This window comes from Cnephaeus nilssonii (assembly GCF_951640355.1).
Source record: "Cnephaeus nilssonii genome assembly, chromosome: 10".
NCBI lineage: Eukaryota > Metazoa > Chordata > Mammalia > Chiroptera > Vespertilionidae > Cnephaeus > Cnephaeus nilssonii.
In genome coordinates this window covers 55,823,121-55,843,085 of record NC_137081.1, presented here as the reverse complement: position 1 = coordinate 55,843,085, position 19,965 = coordinate 55,823,121, and the positions used below count along the sequence as shown (strand labels likewise).

General features: G+C 49.9%; 1 protein-coding gene across 4 annotated transcripts in view; it reads left to right on the top strand.

The window, feature by feature from the left end:
• Positions 1-19,965, top strand: part of TANC1 (tetratricopeptide repeat, ankyrin repeat and coiled-coil containing 1) — a 177,315-nt gene that overhangs the window by 124,003 nt on the left and 33,347 nt on the right. For 2 of the 4 annotated variants that reach the window (XM_079782891.1, XM_079782890.1), the window contains exons 8-15: positions 158-280; positions 1,096-1,377; positions 2,145-2,302; positions 3,302-3,533; positions 5,203-5,369; positions 7,195-7,802; positions 12,618-12,726; positions 13,709-13,831. In XM_079782891.1, coding sequence (XP_079639017.1) covers positions 158-280; positions 1,096-1,377; positions 2,145-2,302; positions 3,302-3,533; positions 5,203-5,369; positions 7,195-7,802; positions 12,618-12,726; positions 13,709-13,831 — 1,802 coding nt within the window. The remainder of the gene's footprint in view (positions 1-157; positions 281-1,095; positions 1,378-2,144; positions 2,303-3,301; positions 3,534-5,202; positions 5,370-7,194; positions 7,803-12,617; positions 12,727-13,708; positions 13,832-19,965) is intronic. The other 2 variants (XM_079782893.1, XM_079782892.1) reach the window with 1 other exon arrangement.

Sequence of the window (19,965 nt, the reverse complement as noted above, 5' to 3'; positions counted from 1 at the left end):
AAATTGAGTTGGGTGAGCAAAATCAAAATCACCTTGAAGTAAATGTTGTTGAACGCCTGAGTGGAATTGTTTAATAATTTATAATTCTAGTAGTTTGGGTATGATACGAAACTCAACTTTGAAGAGACTAAACTTCCGTAACCGTTTCATGTTACAGCGACGAGCTCAACCAAATTGGAAGATCTGAGCTATTTAGACGGGCAGAGAAATGCTCCTCTTCGGACGTCCATTAGATTACCGTGGCACAGCACGGCCGGAGGTAGGGCACAGGAAGTCAGAGGTATTTATCCTTGCATCGCTGTCCCCGTGGGTAGGAGCTCGTCGACGAAACATGGAAAATCCGTGATAGCCAGCCGTTAAACATGCTTTTGGGGGCGGGGGAGGAGGAAGGGAGGATGTTAAAAGTTTATCTGGAAGGTGTGCTAGGGGTCTTCCTTAATAATTATATACTTCTTAAAATATGATTAACTTCCTTCTGGAGTTGAAAAATAATTCTGCAGCATGGGTGAGGGGTACTTTAACACTCCTTCAATTTTTTTATTTTATTTTTTTGTCATCATCCAAGAATCAACTTTGTTTAACTTTTTTTGGGTGGTATTGGCCACCTCCTACATCTACCCATAATGCACAGGTGTGTGGTCGATAGCATGGCCAAAAGGGGCAAAGCGCCACGACACCAGGTGAGAGCTGGGGCCCTATCGCTAGGGAAAACGCATTTTCCTTTTACTCACACAGCATTGGAAGAAATGTGTCTTAAATGTTGTTTGAGCTGAACTGATGAGCCATGGTGTGGCCCTTGGAATCACTTCCTCTAATTCTCCATGTGTCGGCCTTGAGTCATGAGAATCCTTTAGAGGCATAAAAGGACCAGAAAGTCATTTTAATAGGATACGCTGTAGTGACAGTAGTGCATGATAAATGAAGTATTTCAGGAGTGTTCATAGGATCAGATTGGAAATATAGATCCTTTTTGGGGTAAAACTGTAGACTATATATACTAAATGTAACATATATGCAATGATAAAGTGAGGTTTTTTTTTAGTCTATAAAATTATGGCATTCTTCTAAAATAATGCTCTTTTTTTCTTTCCTCAGCACGATTCGCTCCCTACAAGCCACAAGACATTTTGCTGAAGCCCCTGCTGTTTGAAGTACCGAGCATAACAACCGACTCTGTGTTTGTGGGAAGGGAGTGGCTCTTCCAGCAGATAGAGCAGAGCCTGTGGAACACGGAGCAGACGGAGAACAGAGGGGCGGTGGTGGTGGGCAACGTGGGCTTTGGGAAGACGGCGATCATTTCTAAGTTGGTGGCACTGAGCTGCCACGGAAGCCGCATGAGGCAGATTGCTTCCAACAGCCCCGGCTCGTCACCTAAAAGTATGTCTGCGTCTAACTACTTGTCTGGCTTATTATATTAATATCCGATAGATGGAGGAAGTTGCTGCTTGGGTAGACATAAATTCCTGGTTTTCTCAGGTTTTTCCAGCTGTTCTGTCAGGCTTGCGATCGTGTGTTGAACTGTTTGGGTGTCCGTCTGTCCATCGTGGAGCTTGTGTCGCTGTGACCTCTGTGGTGAGGCAGGCCTTCCCAGGTGCCTCCCAACTGCAAAGCATGCCTCCCTCTTTCTGTGAGCAGAGATGAGGCCCCATCAAGTGCCTGGGGAATTTGGGGTCCTAAAACCGAGGTGGGGAGGCTCCTGGCAGGACAAGCCAGAAGGAGTCCGTGCAGAATTCTTTTGTACCCTGTGCTCTGCAGCCTTTGTCTTCCGTGCTGGATTTACCAAAAATGTAAAAGTCAACTTAGAAATGGGATGGAGTAGCCAAAGATGTGACTATTTATGGCTTATTTTGTGTGTAATAAACACATGAAAAGAAAATGTCTCTAACATAGTGAACCAGGAACAAGTGAGCCATGCAAGATATTTTTAAAAAACAAAAATCATGTAATAAAAGGAATGAGAAACCAGTTCTCCAGCGAGGACAACTGGTGGGTGGGAGACAGGGCTGAGGGGGGACAGGTGTTCTCATGTGCACCTTCGTTCACTCATTAAGCTCTCTGTCTCTAATCAAGAAATATGTTAAATGTCCCACCATGCATACCCCCATTCTGATGTAAATGATGGAATTGGTCTCTTTTCTCTGTAGCTTCAGATTCCTCCCCGGATCTTCCATTCACTCCATTGCTTTCACCAAGTACTTCTCCCGGTGGTACCACCACAGCCAAAACGCCTGCTGGGTTGGGGTCTGACACTCCTGAAAACCAGAGAGCGAGAGAGGATGCAGCAAAATACCTCGCGTCCAAGGTAATGTGCTCCTGGTCTACGAGAACTTGCAGAGAGAGAGAGAGAGAGAGAGAGAGAGAGAGAGAGAGAGAGAGAGAGAGAGGAGGGGGAGGGGGAGGGGGAGGGGGAGGGAGAGGGAGAGAGAGACGGAGTTGGGCTTCTGAAAAATGAATTATAAAAGGGATCTTGAAACGGAGACAGCAGTGGCTTAATGCAAAAGTACAGCTTTGGATAAAATTGTGATGGAGTACTGCAAGTGAAAGGTATTAATGAAAATAAATAGCTTCAGACATTGGCAGTGGACTTGTATTCATCTTAAATGATGGACTGAAAACTCCTCGATCAGCAGGCGGTATTCCTGCACTTGCACAAACCCACCCTTACAGCTGGAAGGAGAGCAGGAGGTTGGGAGCCTGTAATGCGACCCCCAAGCCTATGCTCTGTTGCCTGGGGCCTCTGTCTTTCTGTCAGAGATTCCTTGTGATGTTGTAAAAGAGACTTGGCTGACCTTTTCTTCCTACATTCATGGTCGTCAAGATCCTTCTGAAATTTTCCATCTGCTCAGCTTCCATCACGGGTTCAGAAGCCACCCTCCTGCGTTAAAGCTGTTACATCTCGCTCCTGGTGAGCCGTGTGGGTCTCCCCAGCGCAGTGGTGCGAGACAGTGGAGCTGGAGAACCACCGGGAGTGGGTGGTGATGAGGGGCTTCTAGTGAGGAAACCCCGGGCTGGGCCGGGAGGTAGGTACAGGGGCTGAAACGAGTGCTTCTCTACCCCAGATCCCTGCTCCTCACTTCGCATGGCTGGCATGGACAGCCAAGAGGATTTCGTCCCCGTGCGAGAGTGGAAGGGACCACTCCTCCTCCTCTGAATGCTCAGGGAACCCCCCTCTGTCCTTTCACGGGATAGGCAGGAATTGGGTGATTTCTGATTTTGTCCCTGTTGAACTTCTCCAGTGTCGCTTGTGGTGTGGATGTGAAGAGGGTGAGGTGACGCTGACGGTCTGCTTCTCCCTCCCCAGGTGGTGGCCTACCACTACTGCCAGGCGGACAACACGTACACGTGCCTGGTGCCCGAGTTCGTGCACAGCATCGCGGCTCTGCTGTGCCGGTCTCATCAGCTGGCCGCCTACAGAGACCTGCTGATCAGGGAGCCCCAGCTGCAGAGCATGCTGAGCCTCCGGTCCTGTGTGCAGGATCCCGTGGCTGCCTTCAAGAGGGGAGTGCTGGAGCCGCTCACAAGCCTGAGAAACGGTACCTCCAGCAGCCCCCCCAGAACCCCCACAGTAGTGGCTCAGAGTCCCCAGGGCTCTGAGGGGTTAGCGTGGTCCTGGGGTGGGAGTGAGATGGCACAGGGAGAAGGTATGGGTAGATCTGCATCCCCTTCCTCAGAGCCATCTCCCTGAGGCCCCTCCCAAACGGTGTAGTTTTATTTATTTATTTATTTATTTATTTATTTATTTATTTATTTATTTTTTAATCTTTATTGTTGAAGGTATTACATATGCCCCCCCCCTATTCCCCATTGACCCCTTCTAGCACACACACCCCCGCCCCCGCCCCAGGCCTTCACCACCCTGTTGTCCGTGCCCATGGCTTATGCATCTATGCATGCAAGTTCTTGGTGGATCTCTTCCCACCCACCCTCGGCCCCGCCTGCCGCAGTCTGTTCCATGCTGCGGTGTCTCTGGATCTATTTTGTTCATTAGATTCCACATCTGAGTGAGATTACGTGATACTTGTCTTTCTCTGACTGACTTATTTTGCTTAGCAAATGGTGTCGTTTTAAATGAAGCATCTCTAACAAGTAACTCCCCAATGGACACATTTCCAAAGCAGCTAATTTGTACCTGTAGATCCTGTAGAAACTCCAGGAACTGCTGCCTGCCAGGTTTGCACTCCCACATAGCAGGGGATAAAGTCATTGTTTAGGGCAGTGGTCGGCAAACTCATTAGTCAACAGAGCCAAATATCAACAGTACAATGATTGAAATTTCTTTTGAGAGCCAAAATTTTTAAACTTAAACTATATAGGTAGGTACATTGTTATTAACTTAATTAGGGTACATGGTATTTTGTGGAAGAGCCACACTCAAGGGGCCAAAGAGCCGCATGTGGCTCGCGAACTGCGGTTTGCCGACCACTGGTTTAGGGAGATTGCCAGCATGTTTTGTTCAGGGCCTCTGCTCAGGTGAGTTGAACTTGAAGCCATTTCTGGAAGTCTGACCTTGTTGCCCTTGAATATTTTGCAAGGTCGGGGCATTAGTGCTGTTACGGGCCCTTCATTTTTTCATCCTCCCTCCTCCTCATCGTTTGAGCTAGTTTACCCGCCTTCATAGCACTTCTTCCAGAAGGTGCTGGAGAGAGGGAATTGAAGCCGATGCCGTCATTTTTCCTCAGTTCCCTGGGCAGAAAGTTGGTGCTGATCAATAGGAAACTAGATGTAGGTTTGTAGGAGAGCTCTCACCCCCGGCTAGCTGTGTGCCTTGGGCTGGATGCTTCGCCCTTTGGGGGTCAATCCTTTCCCAGAAATCCACTGAGGGTGTTCTGTCAGTGGGGGAGGGGGCCTGAGGGTCTTTTCCGGATTTCCTCTGTGTATGTCCTCTTCACTGTGCTCACCCAGAGACAGCCGCTTATGAAGAGCGAACTGTATCATATACACGGGCGACATTCTGCCAAGTGTGTGTAATGCAATATGTTTCTGGAAACTGTTCTGTGAGAAGTGGTTTTCTTTTTGGCTCTGTGCTCCAGTTTTCATTATAAGTTTAATAGGAAATATGCTCCCATGTAAAACCATTTCTTCTGCCATATGGAGACCTTTTTAGTTTTTCCCAAGACTTTAAACGGTGCGTTAAAATACACTGGGTGGTGCCATCGTATAGAAATGTGTAATTTCTTAATTAAAAAACATTTTATCTTTCAGAGCAGAAAATTCCTGAAGAAGAATACATTATTTTGATCGATGGCTTAAATGAAGCTGAGTTTCATAAACCTGATTATGGAGACACGCTTTCTTCATTTATTACCAAAATTATCTCTAAGTTTCCTGCCTGGTTGAAGTTGATTGTGACTGTAAGAGCAAATTTTCAGGTAAAAAAAGAATTTTCAACTCTATTTCCAAGTCCTTAATCTCAAAATTTAAAGTGATGAATGCTAACAATTTAAACGGTTGTAAACTATTTAGCTGCTGAATTGAAAACTATATTAACCTTTTGCACTCGGATGTCGAGTGTGACTCGACACGGTTAGCATTAGAATAAAGGAATCGAGAAAAAAGCAAGCGAGTGCAAAGGGTTAAGACTTTATGAAATATTAGTCACAGAGCCCCAAGTGGGCAAAACTCTGACATTTTTGCCCACCCCCACCCCCCACCTCCAAAGGTACATTTATCACAGTGTCAGGTAAGTTTTCCATTCGCACTGAGCTGCACTTGTCCTTGTACACGGAGTGTCTAGCCCTGGTTCACCACTGCCCTGGAGAGCGGTGTGAGGTGTCTGGCAAGCAGGTCTCACAGAAGGTGGTTATTCCTCCTAGTGGCGGTTTGGCCTGCGCTGCAGTGGGACTTTGGTGTGTGTGTGTGTTTGTATGAAGAAAAAAAGGCAGGGATGACGAAGGGGATTTTTAAGACCTATTCTGAGAGAAGGCCTATCCCCTCCCCACCCCGCATGAGGTAGCATTTGCAGGGAGGGGAAGAGTGATTTTTTAGAATTCTCTTCCTCATGTTTTCCCTCACTTGAACCCTACAAGTGTATCTCAACAACCATTGACTCCTTCCTTCTACCTTGTTCAGTTTTAGTAAAAAAGACATTAGATGTTTGCCCTTTTATGATGCTGTTTATTTTACAATAGCATTTGGGTTCTTCCTTTTCTCATCAAAAGTGGCATTAGACCTCGGTCGAACTTGACGTACTGTTCGTGCGAATTGGGCCCATACCCTTTCCAGTCATGCTCCATCAGTCAGCAGAATCTGGCCTTCGGCGGGCACGGGCGAGGAGTGTTGCCCGAGGTTCTGTTAGCATGCACGTGACATGGGAGCGACTGTGCTCCTCCCGCCTCCTGGAGTCACTGCATTCCCTGAGGACATGTACTGACGTACTTCAGAAACGACAGTGGGAATTTAAAGAAAACCCTCCAAACGCTCCTCTGCTGTGAATGGTCAGGATGTGCTTACCTCGGGGCTGGGAGAGACGGTCGGGGACCAAGGGCTTCCAGGGAGCTGGTGCTCTGAGCTACTGGACCCGGTGTGCTTGACTTTGTGAAAACGAATGACACCGGGCAATTATGATGACGATTTGTGCACTTCTGGATGTACTGCTTCCATTTAAAAGTTTACTGAAAACCAGCAACTTGAGAGAGCGACCGGGGGCTGTGCTGGGGTAGGGCCCCTGCGTGTGGGCAGGCCTCACTGGGCACGGCCGGCCGGGAGGCAGTTTCGGGTTTCCTGGCTCAGGCTCGCAGCCCTGGCCTCTGCAGGAGAGGGATGCCTCTTATCTCAGGGTCTGGCCGTGTTCTTAGAAGTACAGTGGTGGCTGTGTTTGCCCCTGTTATGTAACCAGTTGCACAATGTGAGGATGATGGGTGTCAGGTCCACGCGGGGCCTCGCGGCCCCTTTGTGGGTCTGGCCAGGCGGCCTCGTCGCCGGGCCTCTTGCCTCCCGCTGGGCTCCGAGTGTTCGGATCGGGGCCTCAGGAAAGCCTTGACTGATTCCATCTCACATCAGGATTTCTTTCACATAAGCCTTTTATCTTCAACTTATCCTATTACACGTTTTAATACAAAATAATGAGTCCCTGTAATCCATGAAAATCCTCCTTGAAAGAAAAACCAGTGACTCTGGTTTGAAATGCAGCTGACATAAAAAAGAAATCGCCGTGCAGTGACACTGTGGGTTTTCTCCCCCTCCCCCCCCCCCCAGGAAATCGTCAGTGGGCTGCCATTCGTCAAGCTCTCCCTGGATGACTTCCCCGACAACAAGGACATTCACAGCGACCTGCACGCCTACGTCCAGCACAGGGTCCACAGCAGCCAGGACATCCTCAGCAACATCTCCCTGAACGGCAAGGCCGACGCCGCCCTCATCGGGAAGGTGAGCAGCCACCTGGTGCTGCGGAGCCTCGGCTCCTACCTGTACCTCAAGCTCACCTTGGACCTCTTCCAGAGGGGACACTTGGTCATCAAAAGTGCCAGCTACAAGGTGGTGCCCGTGTCCCTGTCCGAGCTCTACCTGCTGCAGTGCAACATGAAGTTCATGACCCAGTCCGCCTTCGACAGGGCGCTCCCCATTCTGAACGTGGCCCTCGCGTCCCTCCACCCCATGACGGACGAGCAGATCTTCCAGGCCATTAACGCCGGCCACATCCAGGGGGAGCAGGGCCGGGAGGACTTCCAGCAGAGGATGGAGGCCCTCTCCTGCTTCCTCATCAAGCGGCGAGACAAGACCCGCATGTTCTGCCACCCGTCCTTCAGGGAGTGGCTTGTCTGGAGAGCAGATGGTGAGAACACGGCCTTCCTGTGTGAGCCCAGGTACAACGGGACGCTTTCCGTCAGCTCTTGGCCGGGAGTCTGATGGGCACTTGACGAAGGAATTTCAAATACAGTTCGCGTGTTCTTTAGTGGAAAGGCGACACAGAATGAAAAAGTCAGGAGGGGCTTTGGCACATTCTCTCTGCTGCTAACCCAAAGCCGCCCCCCTCCCATTGCTAGGACGTTAGGACTCCTGGGTACCTGTGGGCTAAGAGACGCCAGGCGATGCCTTGGTGTGGTTTCTTTGCCATCCATTCTCTTTCAGACCCCGCCCGCTGTCCCAGGGGCCATCCGTGGTGGGAAAGCGTGGTATCACCTCCAGGAAACAGCGGGCTTCCCGAGAAGCTGTTCCCAGCCACTGTCTTCCCCTGAGGGTCTGTGGGCTGACTGGGGCCCCCAGCACCCTCCCCCACCCACCATGTAGCTTGTCCCCGGGATCGGATGTGGCTGCTGGCCCAGAGGGGAGCACAGCGACCACAGCTGGCCACGTGGTTTTGAGTTTGTGGTTTCGCTCGGTGTAGCAGGCTGCGATTTGTGGTCAGGGGGATTGAGGTTCAGATCGCAGATGCCCCACTTAGGAGACGGTGGTAGGGCAGCTGCCATCACTGAGTTGTAGGTTCCACCGAGGATTTGCCACAGGGCGGGGCCCAGATGCAGTTCTCCTTCCTGCCCAGGGGAGGAGGCAGCAGTGAGCTGTTGTGGGCCTGATGCTGGTCAGCGTGAGGTCAGGAATTCGAAGGTGCACATACTTTTATATTAGGGTGTGTTCATGTCCACCACCGCCGCCTGGCCCTGGCCCACATCATCGCTGTCTTAAAGGGCCCCTGCTCTCTGTGAGTCAGAATTGCTCCCGACTCCTGCAGCACGTCTGGCCAGCTGCTAAATTGTCCCCTTCGGGCTGGACTGGGCATTCGACCAGACGCTGGGGTCCAGAAATGAGTAAGAACTTATGACCAGCACACCACCTTCCTCCCCACGAATGTTGGCAGTGCTGACCAATAGGTCTGGCTGCTGTTTCATGTTGTGATAGTGTAATTTCCTAGGTGACACTGGGCTGAGAATTGTCTTTTTGAACCTGGTTTGGGGCCATAAACTGTAACTCCCAGGTTATTGAGCCAGACCATAATAACTAGGTAAATTGTATGTCATGGCATATTTAGGTCAGGGGATTTCCTTGGAGAAGTCAGATCATTTACTGGGAAAAGATAGGCTGTTTTGAATCTGTAGAGACATAAAAACAAGTTGAGCCCTGCCTGGGTGGCCCAGTTGGTTGGAGCGACCTACCATACACCAAAAGATTGTGGGTGCAATTCTGGTCAGGGCATATATCTAGGTTTTGAGTTCAATCCCCGGTCAGGGCAACATGCGAGACGCAATGGATCGATGTTCTCTTACATCATTGTTTCTCTTTCTCCCTGTCTCTTGCTCTCCCTCTCCCCCTTCCTCTCTCTCTAAAATTAATAAACACGTCCTCGGGCGAGGATTTAAGAAAAACACAAAAACAAGTTGAAAGATTTCAACAGTGGGTGTAGGTTTGTTACGGAGGTTTGGACTGTGGTCACAGTTAAGCTTCACTCCCTTTTGGGTGGCAGGTGGTGTTGAGGTCATGCAGCATAGATTAGGGCTGAGAGCGGGGTGCCTGATGGGTTGTCACCTTTGGTCGTGGACTGCTGAGCCCTGATGTGTTTCTATATGCAGGCGTGGGGACCTCCAGGGGCAGGGCCAGGACTAGGCTGCAGCAAGAGAGGCACACAGGTGCAAAGGAATTGTTACCTCTCAGAATTGTGCAAGTCTCCAACTTCCCTCAGCAGACATGCAGTGTATAGAACCATGTCGGAAGGAAGCTACTGGACTTAGTTCAGCAGAAGTTCTTGTGGGCCCACTCCATGCAGGGTCGTGTGGCGGATACAGAAATTCCTGGGGCGAGGGCCCAGTTCTCGAGGGCTTCGCACCCAGGAGGGCTTCCCACCCAGGAGGGCTTCCCACACAGGAGGGCTTCCCACACAGGGGGGCCAGTGAGGCAGCGGGACGGTGCTGGGCGGGGCCACACCGCACGAGGGCCTCAGGAAAGAGGAGCAGCCCCCGCTGGGGTGGCCATGTCCGCACAATGCTCCACACACGTTACTGTCTGAGTTGGGCCTTGAAGGCAGGGTAACGTTTCTCTGCCCACCTCAGTTGGTTGTAATATTCCCCCATTGCAGAGAAGAAAGAATCCAATACCCAGAGGCAATGGCACTTCATTTTTCACTTCTGCCCCTTTCCGTGCATTTTAAATATTCTCCAAATTATTTTTTCTGTAATGAAATTCCCATTCTGCTTGCTTTGCTTAATATATTGTGGACATTTTATAAAGCTGCTTGACTATCTTAGTGTCATTTTGCATGGCTGTGCAAAACTCCTAGGAGGCAAATGGTACCCTTATTGTGGGGATTTTACATTGTTTCTGTGTTAGTGATAAATACATAAATCTATTGTGAATATCTAGGTGCTTTACAGGAGAGTAAGGAGCGTTTGAGGGAGGTCCGGATTAAATCCTGTTTCCAGCCTAACCAGAGTGGCTCAGTTGGTTGAGCGTCTTCCTGTGCACTGAAAGGTTACTTGTTCGATTCCCGGTCGGGGCACATACCTGTGTTGTGGATTCAATCCCTGGTCGGGGCACGCAGGGCAGGCAACGATTGATGTTTCTCTCTAAGCATGTCCCCAGGAGGGGATTACAAAAATTCTATTTCATTAGTACCTTGTGTGATTCTTGCACACAGCTTATTTTAATTCTCCAAGCCCGGGTCTCCTCATCTGTAAAAAGAGTAAGAGCATCATCACCTCCTTGTGTAACAGTGGCTGTTACAGAGAGAAGTACTTTTTAAAAAAATCCTCACCCAAGGATATTTTTCCATTGAGTTTTAGAGAGAGTGGAAGAGAGAGTGAAAGAGAGAAATATCAAAGTGAGAGAAACACATCAATTGGTTGCCTCCTACACGCGCCTCAACCAGGGCCTTGGCCGGGGAAGAGCCTGCAACTGAGGTACGTGCCCTTGACCTGAATCGAGCCTGAGACCCTACAGTCCACAGACTGACCCTCTATCCGCTGAGCCAAACCGGCTAGGGCAAGAGGGAAGTACTTAAGAGCATCTGCTTCTCCCCTTTATACTCCCTACCTTCCTCCCTGCCTCCCCCACTTCTTTCCTTTCTGTTTTGATTATTCCTTAGGTTTGAATCCAGGAACGGAATTATCAAGTTAAAGAGTAAAGTTATTCAAAGCCTCGTTCATATCACCTAGGCTTAAACATGACTCATATTTTACAATATTTGCTCCATCTGTTATTTTTTGTTGAAATAAATTATAAACTTCATGATATTTTACCTGAAATAGCCGGCTATAAACTTCAAAAAAAAAAAAAAGATTTTCATACTTAGCCACAACACCATTACAACAACTAAAATATTAACACTAATTCACCAGTATCAACACATTTAGTTATGCTCAGATTTCCCCACTTTCTTCCTATTTTTTAGTATGAATGAATCAGGATCCAGATGAGGACCCTAAGAGGCATTTTTATTGTGTCTCTTTTAATCTACAGACTCCCACCTTTTGTTTTTTCTTTGCATTCTATTTGTTTAAAAAATCAACTGGGTCGTTTGTCCTGTTAGTTTCCCATAATGTGGATTTTGCTGATTGTGTTCTCAGGGAAGTTTTTAATGTGTGTGTGTGTTTTTTTTCACCTTTATTTTCTATAAATTGGTAGTTAAATCTGGAGGCTTGATCAGATGTTATTTTACTTAAAAAATTTTTTTGCAAAGATGCTTCATAGGTGGTAGAGAGTAAAGGAAGTACTTCCACAAGGAGACATTTAACATCTTAATGTCTCTCAGAGCCATTCCTGATCATTTCCTGGGTCCTTCGATTCTTTGGGGTTGCACAGGACTTTTAATCTAGGGCATCTACTTCATCTAATCTCCCATCTACTTTTCCCCACGTCATTGACTTGAGGAGTGAACGTATAGCATTTCACTAGTTAGAACAAGGCTGCCGCGGGGAGCGGGGGGTGCTGCAAGGCATCGCATCAGAAACGCAGGCTGTGTTCTGCAAGAACAAATCGCGTGTGACTGGAGCGCTTGTCACAGAACTGAGAAGCGGGAAGGGTTGACACAAAGGACGTGTTTGGGGATGGCGGCCTTTCGCAGCCATCTTTGAAGAACCTGTGAAGGTTGGAGTGAAGATCGTCAACGTGGACAGGAGTGTGGTGGGCGGGGCACGGGGACCCCTGTGGCAGCCCGGAGTGGGTAGAACTTGGCTTTAGGGTGCTGTGGGGTGGAGACAGGCCTTGTTGACATGAGGTAGATGGGCATGGCTTGGTCTTGTGGGCAGAGTCGAGGAAGAGAAGGTGCCATATGAAGCCTCAGAAACCAGGAGTGGCCTTGCTCCCAGAAAGAGTAAGAAAGGCAGAAGGTGTGAGACTGTACCTGCGGGTGGTGACTGTACCTGTGATGTAAACAAGACCCTTAGTTTCATGGAGTTTACATTTGGTGACAGGCATAAGTAAGGTGATGACAGAGTGAGGGGTGAGGGACAGAGGGTGGGTGGTTCCAGAGAGAAAGCCCTGCCCTGTCACAGGGCTTCCCTCTGGCTCGCTCCACAGAGATGGGGAATCTAGAGGAAGCCCCTAAAACGACTTGAAGAACACAGCTTCCCACCGTTCTGTGTGGTGGTGCGGAGGTGCCAGGGTTTTGGGGTTTGTGCGGCGATGTTCGCACCAGAGGGCCCAGGGTGCGGTGGGACGGGGTTTTTGTTACAAGCCTGTGTTTCTGGCCGCAGGAACGGGCACGCTCTCCTGGCGTTCATGTTCTCTCGACAAGAGGGCAAGCTGAACCGGCAGCAGACCATGGAACTCGGGCACCACATCCTGAAGGCACACATTTTCAAGGTGAGACACACACCACCGTGACGACGGCTCTCATTGTTGTCGTCCCTGTCTTGTTCAGTTTTTGGTTTTAGAGAATTTCAGCAGCTTTATCAGCCCTCTCAGCCCTCCATGAGCCCCATTCCAAACACATCCCCTCCCTTCTCCCTAAAAGTAACCACTGTTCGGAGTTATAGTCACTCACCTGTGTATCTAAATGCTAGGGTCACGTTTTTACTGCCCACCCGCCCGCTCTTTAAGTCCCTTCTAAGTTTCTTTCCACCTGAAGTTGCCATTTCATTCATTCCCTTTGGTTTCCTGGTTTTTTAGTTGCCAAAGAACATGAGTTACTTGACCTCCAGTTTGTTTGTTTGTTTCTTTCTTTCTGTAGTCCGACAATTTATTTTACTGAATTTAGAATCACATTCAGCTGGACCTCTAGTTTTGCACCACCTGGATTTTCTGATTGTTTTTTATTTCTCAGGATCTAGTTCATGATCCTCTGGATTTCTTATTTGGTAGTTGCACCTAGAGGCTTAATCAGATTCAGGTTTGATGTTTTCCCCCAGGGTGTCACGATTCCTTCCTGGTTATACTTGGGGTTCACACTCCATGTAACTCTGTGTGGGGTTCCTGCATCGGGAGGCACAGCGTCTGTGTTGCCTCTCCGGTGGGATGCCATCAGCTGCTGCAGGTCTCTGCCTGGACCATGCACTTGGTGTGGGTTACAGAATGGTGATGTTTTCTCCTTGATTCTTCCTTTGATTGACTGGAGAACTACTTCTCCTCATCTGCCATCTCTTTCCCCAGGCCTGCAGGCTGAGCGCAGAGGCAGGCTAGGTGCTCGCCCCTTGGTTTTCAGGAGAGAAGGCTCGCAGGTCCGGGCATTCTTTCCACAGCTCAGCGTGTCCGCTTGCACCCGCACCCTGGGGGTCCCACCCGCTTCAGCCCAGCGCTGCAGGTGGGGAAGGAGCCGCTGAGGCCGTTTGTCTCCGATTCCTTCCAGGGCCTCAGTAAGAAGACGGGGATCTCCTCGAGCCATCTCCAAGCCCTGTGGATCGGGTACAGCACGGAGGGGCTGTCTGCCGCCCTCGCCTCGCTCAGGAACCTCTACACGCCCAATGTGAAGGTGAGCGAGCCCTGTGCCCTGTGCCCGTGCCTGCTGCCCTTTTCCCAACAGTCCTGCCCTCCCCCTCCCTGGGCTGTGGCCAGAAGCCATGGAGGAGCTTCTGATGATGCTCTTCTCGGAAGTCGAAGTCGGTCCCTTTCTCTTCTGCCCGCTGGGCTAGCTTTCCCGGGGCAGGAAGCCGTGTGGGCGGGCTGCGCTGTGGGCCTGTGGTGGAGGTTTCAGAGGGATGTGATAAGGAAGCAATTCACACAGAAAACCAAAGGTCAGCGGGAGAGTCCAGGGAAAGTGATTTTTAAATGCCCTGAGTTTCTAATCTGGACTCTCTCTATGGCTCATAGGAAATTGCTCGTCGGTGCGGGACAGAGTGATAGGGACGCAGAGGAAACGACCGCCTAGGTTTCGTGTACGTGCGTGTTTACGACCGTGGAAAGCGTTTCAGGGTCGCCCGCTGCTGAGCCAGGGGCTTCCTCAGCCTTGGTCCGTGGCTGTCATGTCACCATCTTCTTTTTAGAGTAGATCTCAGCCCTCGTTTTAACGAAGTCTGAGAATCTAAAGCACACCGAGGCCAAGTACCTGGTTAAATCCACAGAGAAGGGGCAACCGCCCCGAAGTGTGGGAATTACTGCTTTACCTGATGGCAGCTTGCAGCCGCCTTTTCCAGTGTAAAGTGAAATGAGATCATAAGTACTTTCACCTTTTAGATTGCTCACCCACCTCACACATGTGCTGGACTCCAGGCCTTTCGGCCGCAGGCCCTGGCATGCCCGGCTGCCTGCACAGGCGCTGAGGCAGCTCCCAGGGAGTCGGGCCCGCCTGTGAGCCACCTCCGTGAAAACAGGCATACCTGCCCCCCCTTTAGCAGGAGGGTGACCGACGTGGTCATGCAGCAAAGGATAGACGGAGCCCTGTATGCTCCAGGCACGCCTTCCACGTCTCACTTTGGGTTCATCAGACTCAGCTGGAAAGGGCGCCACATGCCCCAGAAATGGCACTCCCGGGAGACTTCTGCCCCCCTTACCCCCCCCAAACCCCCCCAACCCCCAGCACCTCGCACCTTGGAGGTGTGACTAGGGACTTGGGCTTGCAGCGGGCTTCCCATGCCCAGTGGGGCTTAGCTCTGCCCCTCTTCTCCTTTCCCTGCCTTCCTGGTGGGTTCTTTTCCTCCTCGTCCCCTGCAGAGGGGAGGGTGGCCATGCTGATGGAGAAGCCTGGGGTCAGAGGGACCTAGCAGTGCTCTGACCCGGGAGCCCTGCTGCCCGGTACAGGGCCCTGGGTGGGTTAGGGAAAGGCCACCACCTCCAGGTGGACGCAGACGGGCCTTTGCAGGGATGAAGTGCCGCCTCGTGCTGGTGGACTTGCCCCCTCTGAGGGCTCAAGACTTGATGGGCAAGGGGCTCATTGGGTTTCATTCTGGCGTGCCCCTCGGCCAGGCGCCTGGGAGCAGAGCACGCCTGGAGGACCGCTCCTGGGACCCTGTGCTCTGCCCGCCCCTTCGCATGTTTGCACCTCTGTCCAGACCTGAGGTTTGCGTGCCTGTGTCTCAGCTGAACCCCCACGCAAGCTTAAGGGGCAGGGGGACAGGGAAGCTGTTTTTGTAGTTACGGGAATTGGCTTCAGGCTGCTGCTACCGATCAAAGGAAGCTCTTCCTGTCTAGATGGAGTTACTGGAAAAGAAAGGTGGCGAACACAGCTGAGTTTAGACCTCACGTAATAAAATATTTGTATTAAGAATTTTGGTTCTACTTAGATTTTATAGAAATTGGTTTGAATTTACTATAATAATGACATTGTTTCATCTTTTGTCTCAGCTAAAAGTGTACCTTTTGGCTTGTCCATAATTAAGAAAATTCTATAACAATGGCCAAGAAGAAAGAAATAAAGAATAACAATGGCAATATCTGTTTTTACTATTTTAATGAGTTGCGGGCACAGACATTATTCATCCCGTACAGAGAAATTTAAATGGGAAACGTCACACTCTGTTGAATATGAGCTTTTAAGACAGTAAATTGAAGGTACAGCATAACAATATAATGACCTGGACCCTCCTGGGATTATAAACTTTCCTGTCTAACATACTTGCACTTTTAAGAGTCTTTCATCTTCACTTCGTCTTAGAGAACTCCTGTGTCACCTACGTCTACGCTGTCCCTGAAATTCTACAACATGCTTATAGAATTCTGAGGCTTTCCATTATCCTTCTGTTTCCTTTTATCTTCCAAGAAAAAAAATAAAAGGGTTTTCACAGAATCTTCAGCAAATTACAGTAATTTAAAATTATGCATGCAATTAAGGAACTTTTTTTAGAGAGTATTAAATGTTGTCATACAGGCACGGATGTCATTTTGAGCAATAATTGCAGTTTGCCACTTTGGTAAATTAAAGTGACTTTGCTCCAGAATGATTGCTTGGTAGATGCATTTTAATTTTAATGGCATGCCAGTGACTTCTAACAATGGAGTCTCCCGTTACCAGGCCAGCGCCGTGCCAGCCCAGCCCTGGCGGCCCACTGGGGTCCTTGCCACCCGGCCTCCAGGCTTCCGTCCAGCTGGCTGCCTGGCTCACACTGTCCCATCGGACTGGCTGCCAGCCACGGGCTTCCCAAGGCTATGGACGTGGGAGAATTTGCGTTGCGATTCTTCCCTCAGCTGAAGGCAGGGAGGAGAGGAGACAGAGTTAGGCATGGACTTGGCCTTCCTTCCCTTGGCGGAGAGGGTCCAGGCGTGTTCTGCGTGACAGGCAGCACAGCACACCATGTAAGCCTGCTGTCGTGGCTGTGACCCTCCGGTAACGATTGAGGAAACTGGTACTCGCACCTGCTGACCATGCCAGCCAGCGCCTTGCCTACCTCCAGCCCCTTTTCTGCTTTCTTGCATTCATTAAACCCAGAAGTTTATAGATAATATTGGCATTTCTAAATGTTACCCAAGGAGACCGTCTGTGATGGTGGTGGTTGGAAAATTTCCATGTTGGGGGGGAAATGTAGAGGACGAACCACTTAAACCCTGTCCTTGAATGCAGAGTAATCTTAGCTCGAGCTGCTCCTTACACCACTGGACTGCTCTGTGGCAGTAGTTAGTTTTGTGCCCAGGAATAGTCTGTGCTTTGTCCCCTCTGAGCCTCAGTTTTCTAACCTATAAATTGGAGGTAACAAAAGAGCCTTTCTCATAAGGATGGGAAACCTCACTGAGGTGTTAAAGCTCTTGGAAAATACTGGACCTTTATTCCTGGGCAAGTGAATTATTCTCATTTGTGCTTTGTCTCCTTCCTGGAGACCGAGACTCGGCTGTAGGCACCTGAGAACTTCTGGATGTGTCTGTGGCTGGTGGCGAGAGGAGCTGCCCACCGTGAGTTTTTGTTGGGTCCAGGTGACTCCTGTCTGCTCTCAAATAAGCGTGAGGTCTCCTGCGCTCAGGGCTGGTGAACAGCTCATGGAGAACAGACCTCGGGCGGCCAGGTGCCTGGGGCAGAGCGCCCTCCTGTGCCTTCCAGCGTCAGGGACCTGGGTTCCTGTCCCTTCTGAAGATTCTGTGAAAAGTGATTGCAATGATAGCAGTTGAATTTATTTAGCACTTCCAGGATGCTGAGGACTGTGCTAAGTGCTTTATGTGTGTCTGTGTGTGTCACGTTCATTTTTAATCTTAACAACAACCCAGTGAGGTGAAACTGTTTTTATCTCCACTTCTCAGATGAGAATGAGAGCAGTTAATAGCTTGCCCCAAATCACACAGCTGGAAGGTACCTGGCTAAGAGCAAGCCCAGGCCCCACAGGGGCATTGATCACCGCACGTGTTTGCAGCCCTGGCTGCCAACCAGAATCACTGGGGAGCTCGGTGCCCGAGCCAAGGCAGAGTCTCCACGGGGGCTCGGCATTGGAAACTTTCAGGCTCCCAGGTGGTTTCAGCGTGCAGCAGGTGAAGAACCATGGGTTAGCCCTGGCCGGGGTTTCTCAGTGATCAGAGCATCGGCCCTCACACCAAAGGGTCTCAGGTTCGATTCCCTGTCAAGGGCATGTGTCTGGGTTGCAGGCTTAATCCCTGGCCCAGTTGGGGTGTGTGCTGGAGGCAACCAATCGATGTGCTTCTCTCACATTGATGTCTTTCTTCTCTCCCCCACCCCACCCTAAAAAAAACAAAAATCAATGGAAAAATATCCTCAGGTAAGGATTAACAAAAAAAAGAACCATGGGTTAGGGCAGTGGTCGGCAAACCGCGGCTCGTGAGCCACATGCGGCTCTTTGGCCCCTTGAGTGTGGCTCTTCCACAAAATACCACGTGTGGGCGCGCACGTACAGTGCAATTGAAACTTCGTGGCCCATGCACAGAAGTCAGTTTTCGGCCTGGGCGAGTCTATTTTGAAGAAGTGGTTCTAACGCCGAGCCACACTCGGGGGGCCAAAGAGCCACATGTGGCTCGCGAGCCGCGGTTTGCTGACCACTGGGTTAGGGAAAGATCCACAAACCAATTGGGGGTTAAGCAGTAAAAATACCCATAGCATTGCACCATCAAAGGAAATGTTTTTCCCAATAAGCAGATGAAGTGTGAATTATAGATGAACATTGGTACCACCCAGGTAATGTCTTATAAGGTATTGGCAAGACAGTTCTGAAAGTACACCTTCTGACATTATTGACAGAGAGTACCTGTTGGGTAGAATGGGGTGGTCTACTGGCTGTTTTCTCAGGAGGCACCTGAAGAACAGAGAAGTTGAGTAATTTTCTGAAAATCACACAGCAAGTTAGTTAAGGGGCTGATTGTGAACTTAGACTGTTTAACCCATCATCTTTTTCTCTTAGGTTATGGATCTCAAGAGGGGCTGGGAGCTGGGATTGGTGGAGAGCAGAGAGGGTAACTGGCTGTCCGGGTCACCCAGGGAATTTACAAACGATTATGGCCAGTCCTGTGGTGACCAGAGTCTGGTGGGCCTCTCAGTGATAGGATGTTACGTGTTTTGAAAAAGCTGCCAGGGTTCTCCTGTATTCCTCTTGGTACGAGTCGATTTCTTCGGCTTTATAAGATCCCCAAGTATTTTCAACAGCATTATCCTATTCTTTCCGTACTAAATGATAGTTGCTTAAGGGGAAATCATTTTCTGAAAAACCCTTAACTTTTGTTTAGCACTTACCATTTTAAATACTTTTGAATCCTAGTTGAGTCCTGCGCTGCTTTTAAGAGCAAACCCACGTGGATTTGTCTGGCAGAGGTGCAGCCTTGTGGTAAATGTCAGTGTTAGCTCAGGGACACCTTTCCTGGTCTCTCTTCCGTGAGTTCTCTGCCTTTCCGTCCACAGTGCTGGCTGGCGGTGGGAAGCTAAGCTGGTGCTCACCTGGGTAGGGCTAAAAGATATCCCCCTCTGATGGGTGTAAGCAATGGGGTGAGTTCTGTGGGTCATGGGGTCTCCTCGGCACTTGTATTCGATCTTTCCTTCCTTAACTGTCACTGATGTCCTCGGGGTGGGGAGGATCTGATGGGGCATCCTGTCGGGGAGGGCCTTTATTTGCCACTCTTCTCTGTGAACTTTGGAATGTTACAGCCAGCACCTGTTGCAGGGCTGAGCCGGAAAGTGGGGTGTGAGGAGGGGATGCACAGCGCCTGGGGTTGATGCATGCATGGGGGTGTGGTTCTTGTGGACAAGTGTGTGCACACAAGTGTGTGCACATGGGCAGAGTGGTGGGAGTGTGTTTTGTAGGGGCGGGGGGGGGGGGCGGGGGGACTTTTCTCTGGTGTCCTGGCATAGAAGCAGAGACCTTTAGGAAGCAATCCTTTGTCAGTGGAATCTATGGAAAAGACGTTCCTGACAGAGGTAAAGGCCCCGAGGCTGGGGCCTGATTGCCATTGGGCGCCGCGTGGCCCAAGTGGGGAAGTAGAGGGGAAAGTGCTGGGAGAGGAGAGGGAGCTGGAGGGCTGGGTCACCTGGGGGTCGAGCCCCAGGGCAACTAGGACTCTTCAGAGCTTACACTTTGGGTTCTAACCTGTCCGTATGCTGCACACGATTCCAAGTTGTGTTCTCACCACCTAGTAATATTAATTTCTATCAGTTTGTAAAAATTCTGTCAGCTACTCTCGTGGACACATATCATTGAGAGAACTTGAATTTTATATGACTTACCGTCTTCCTGCATCTTTTAATGATCC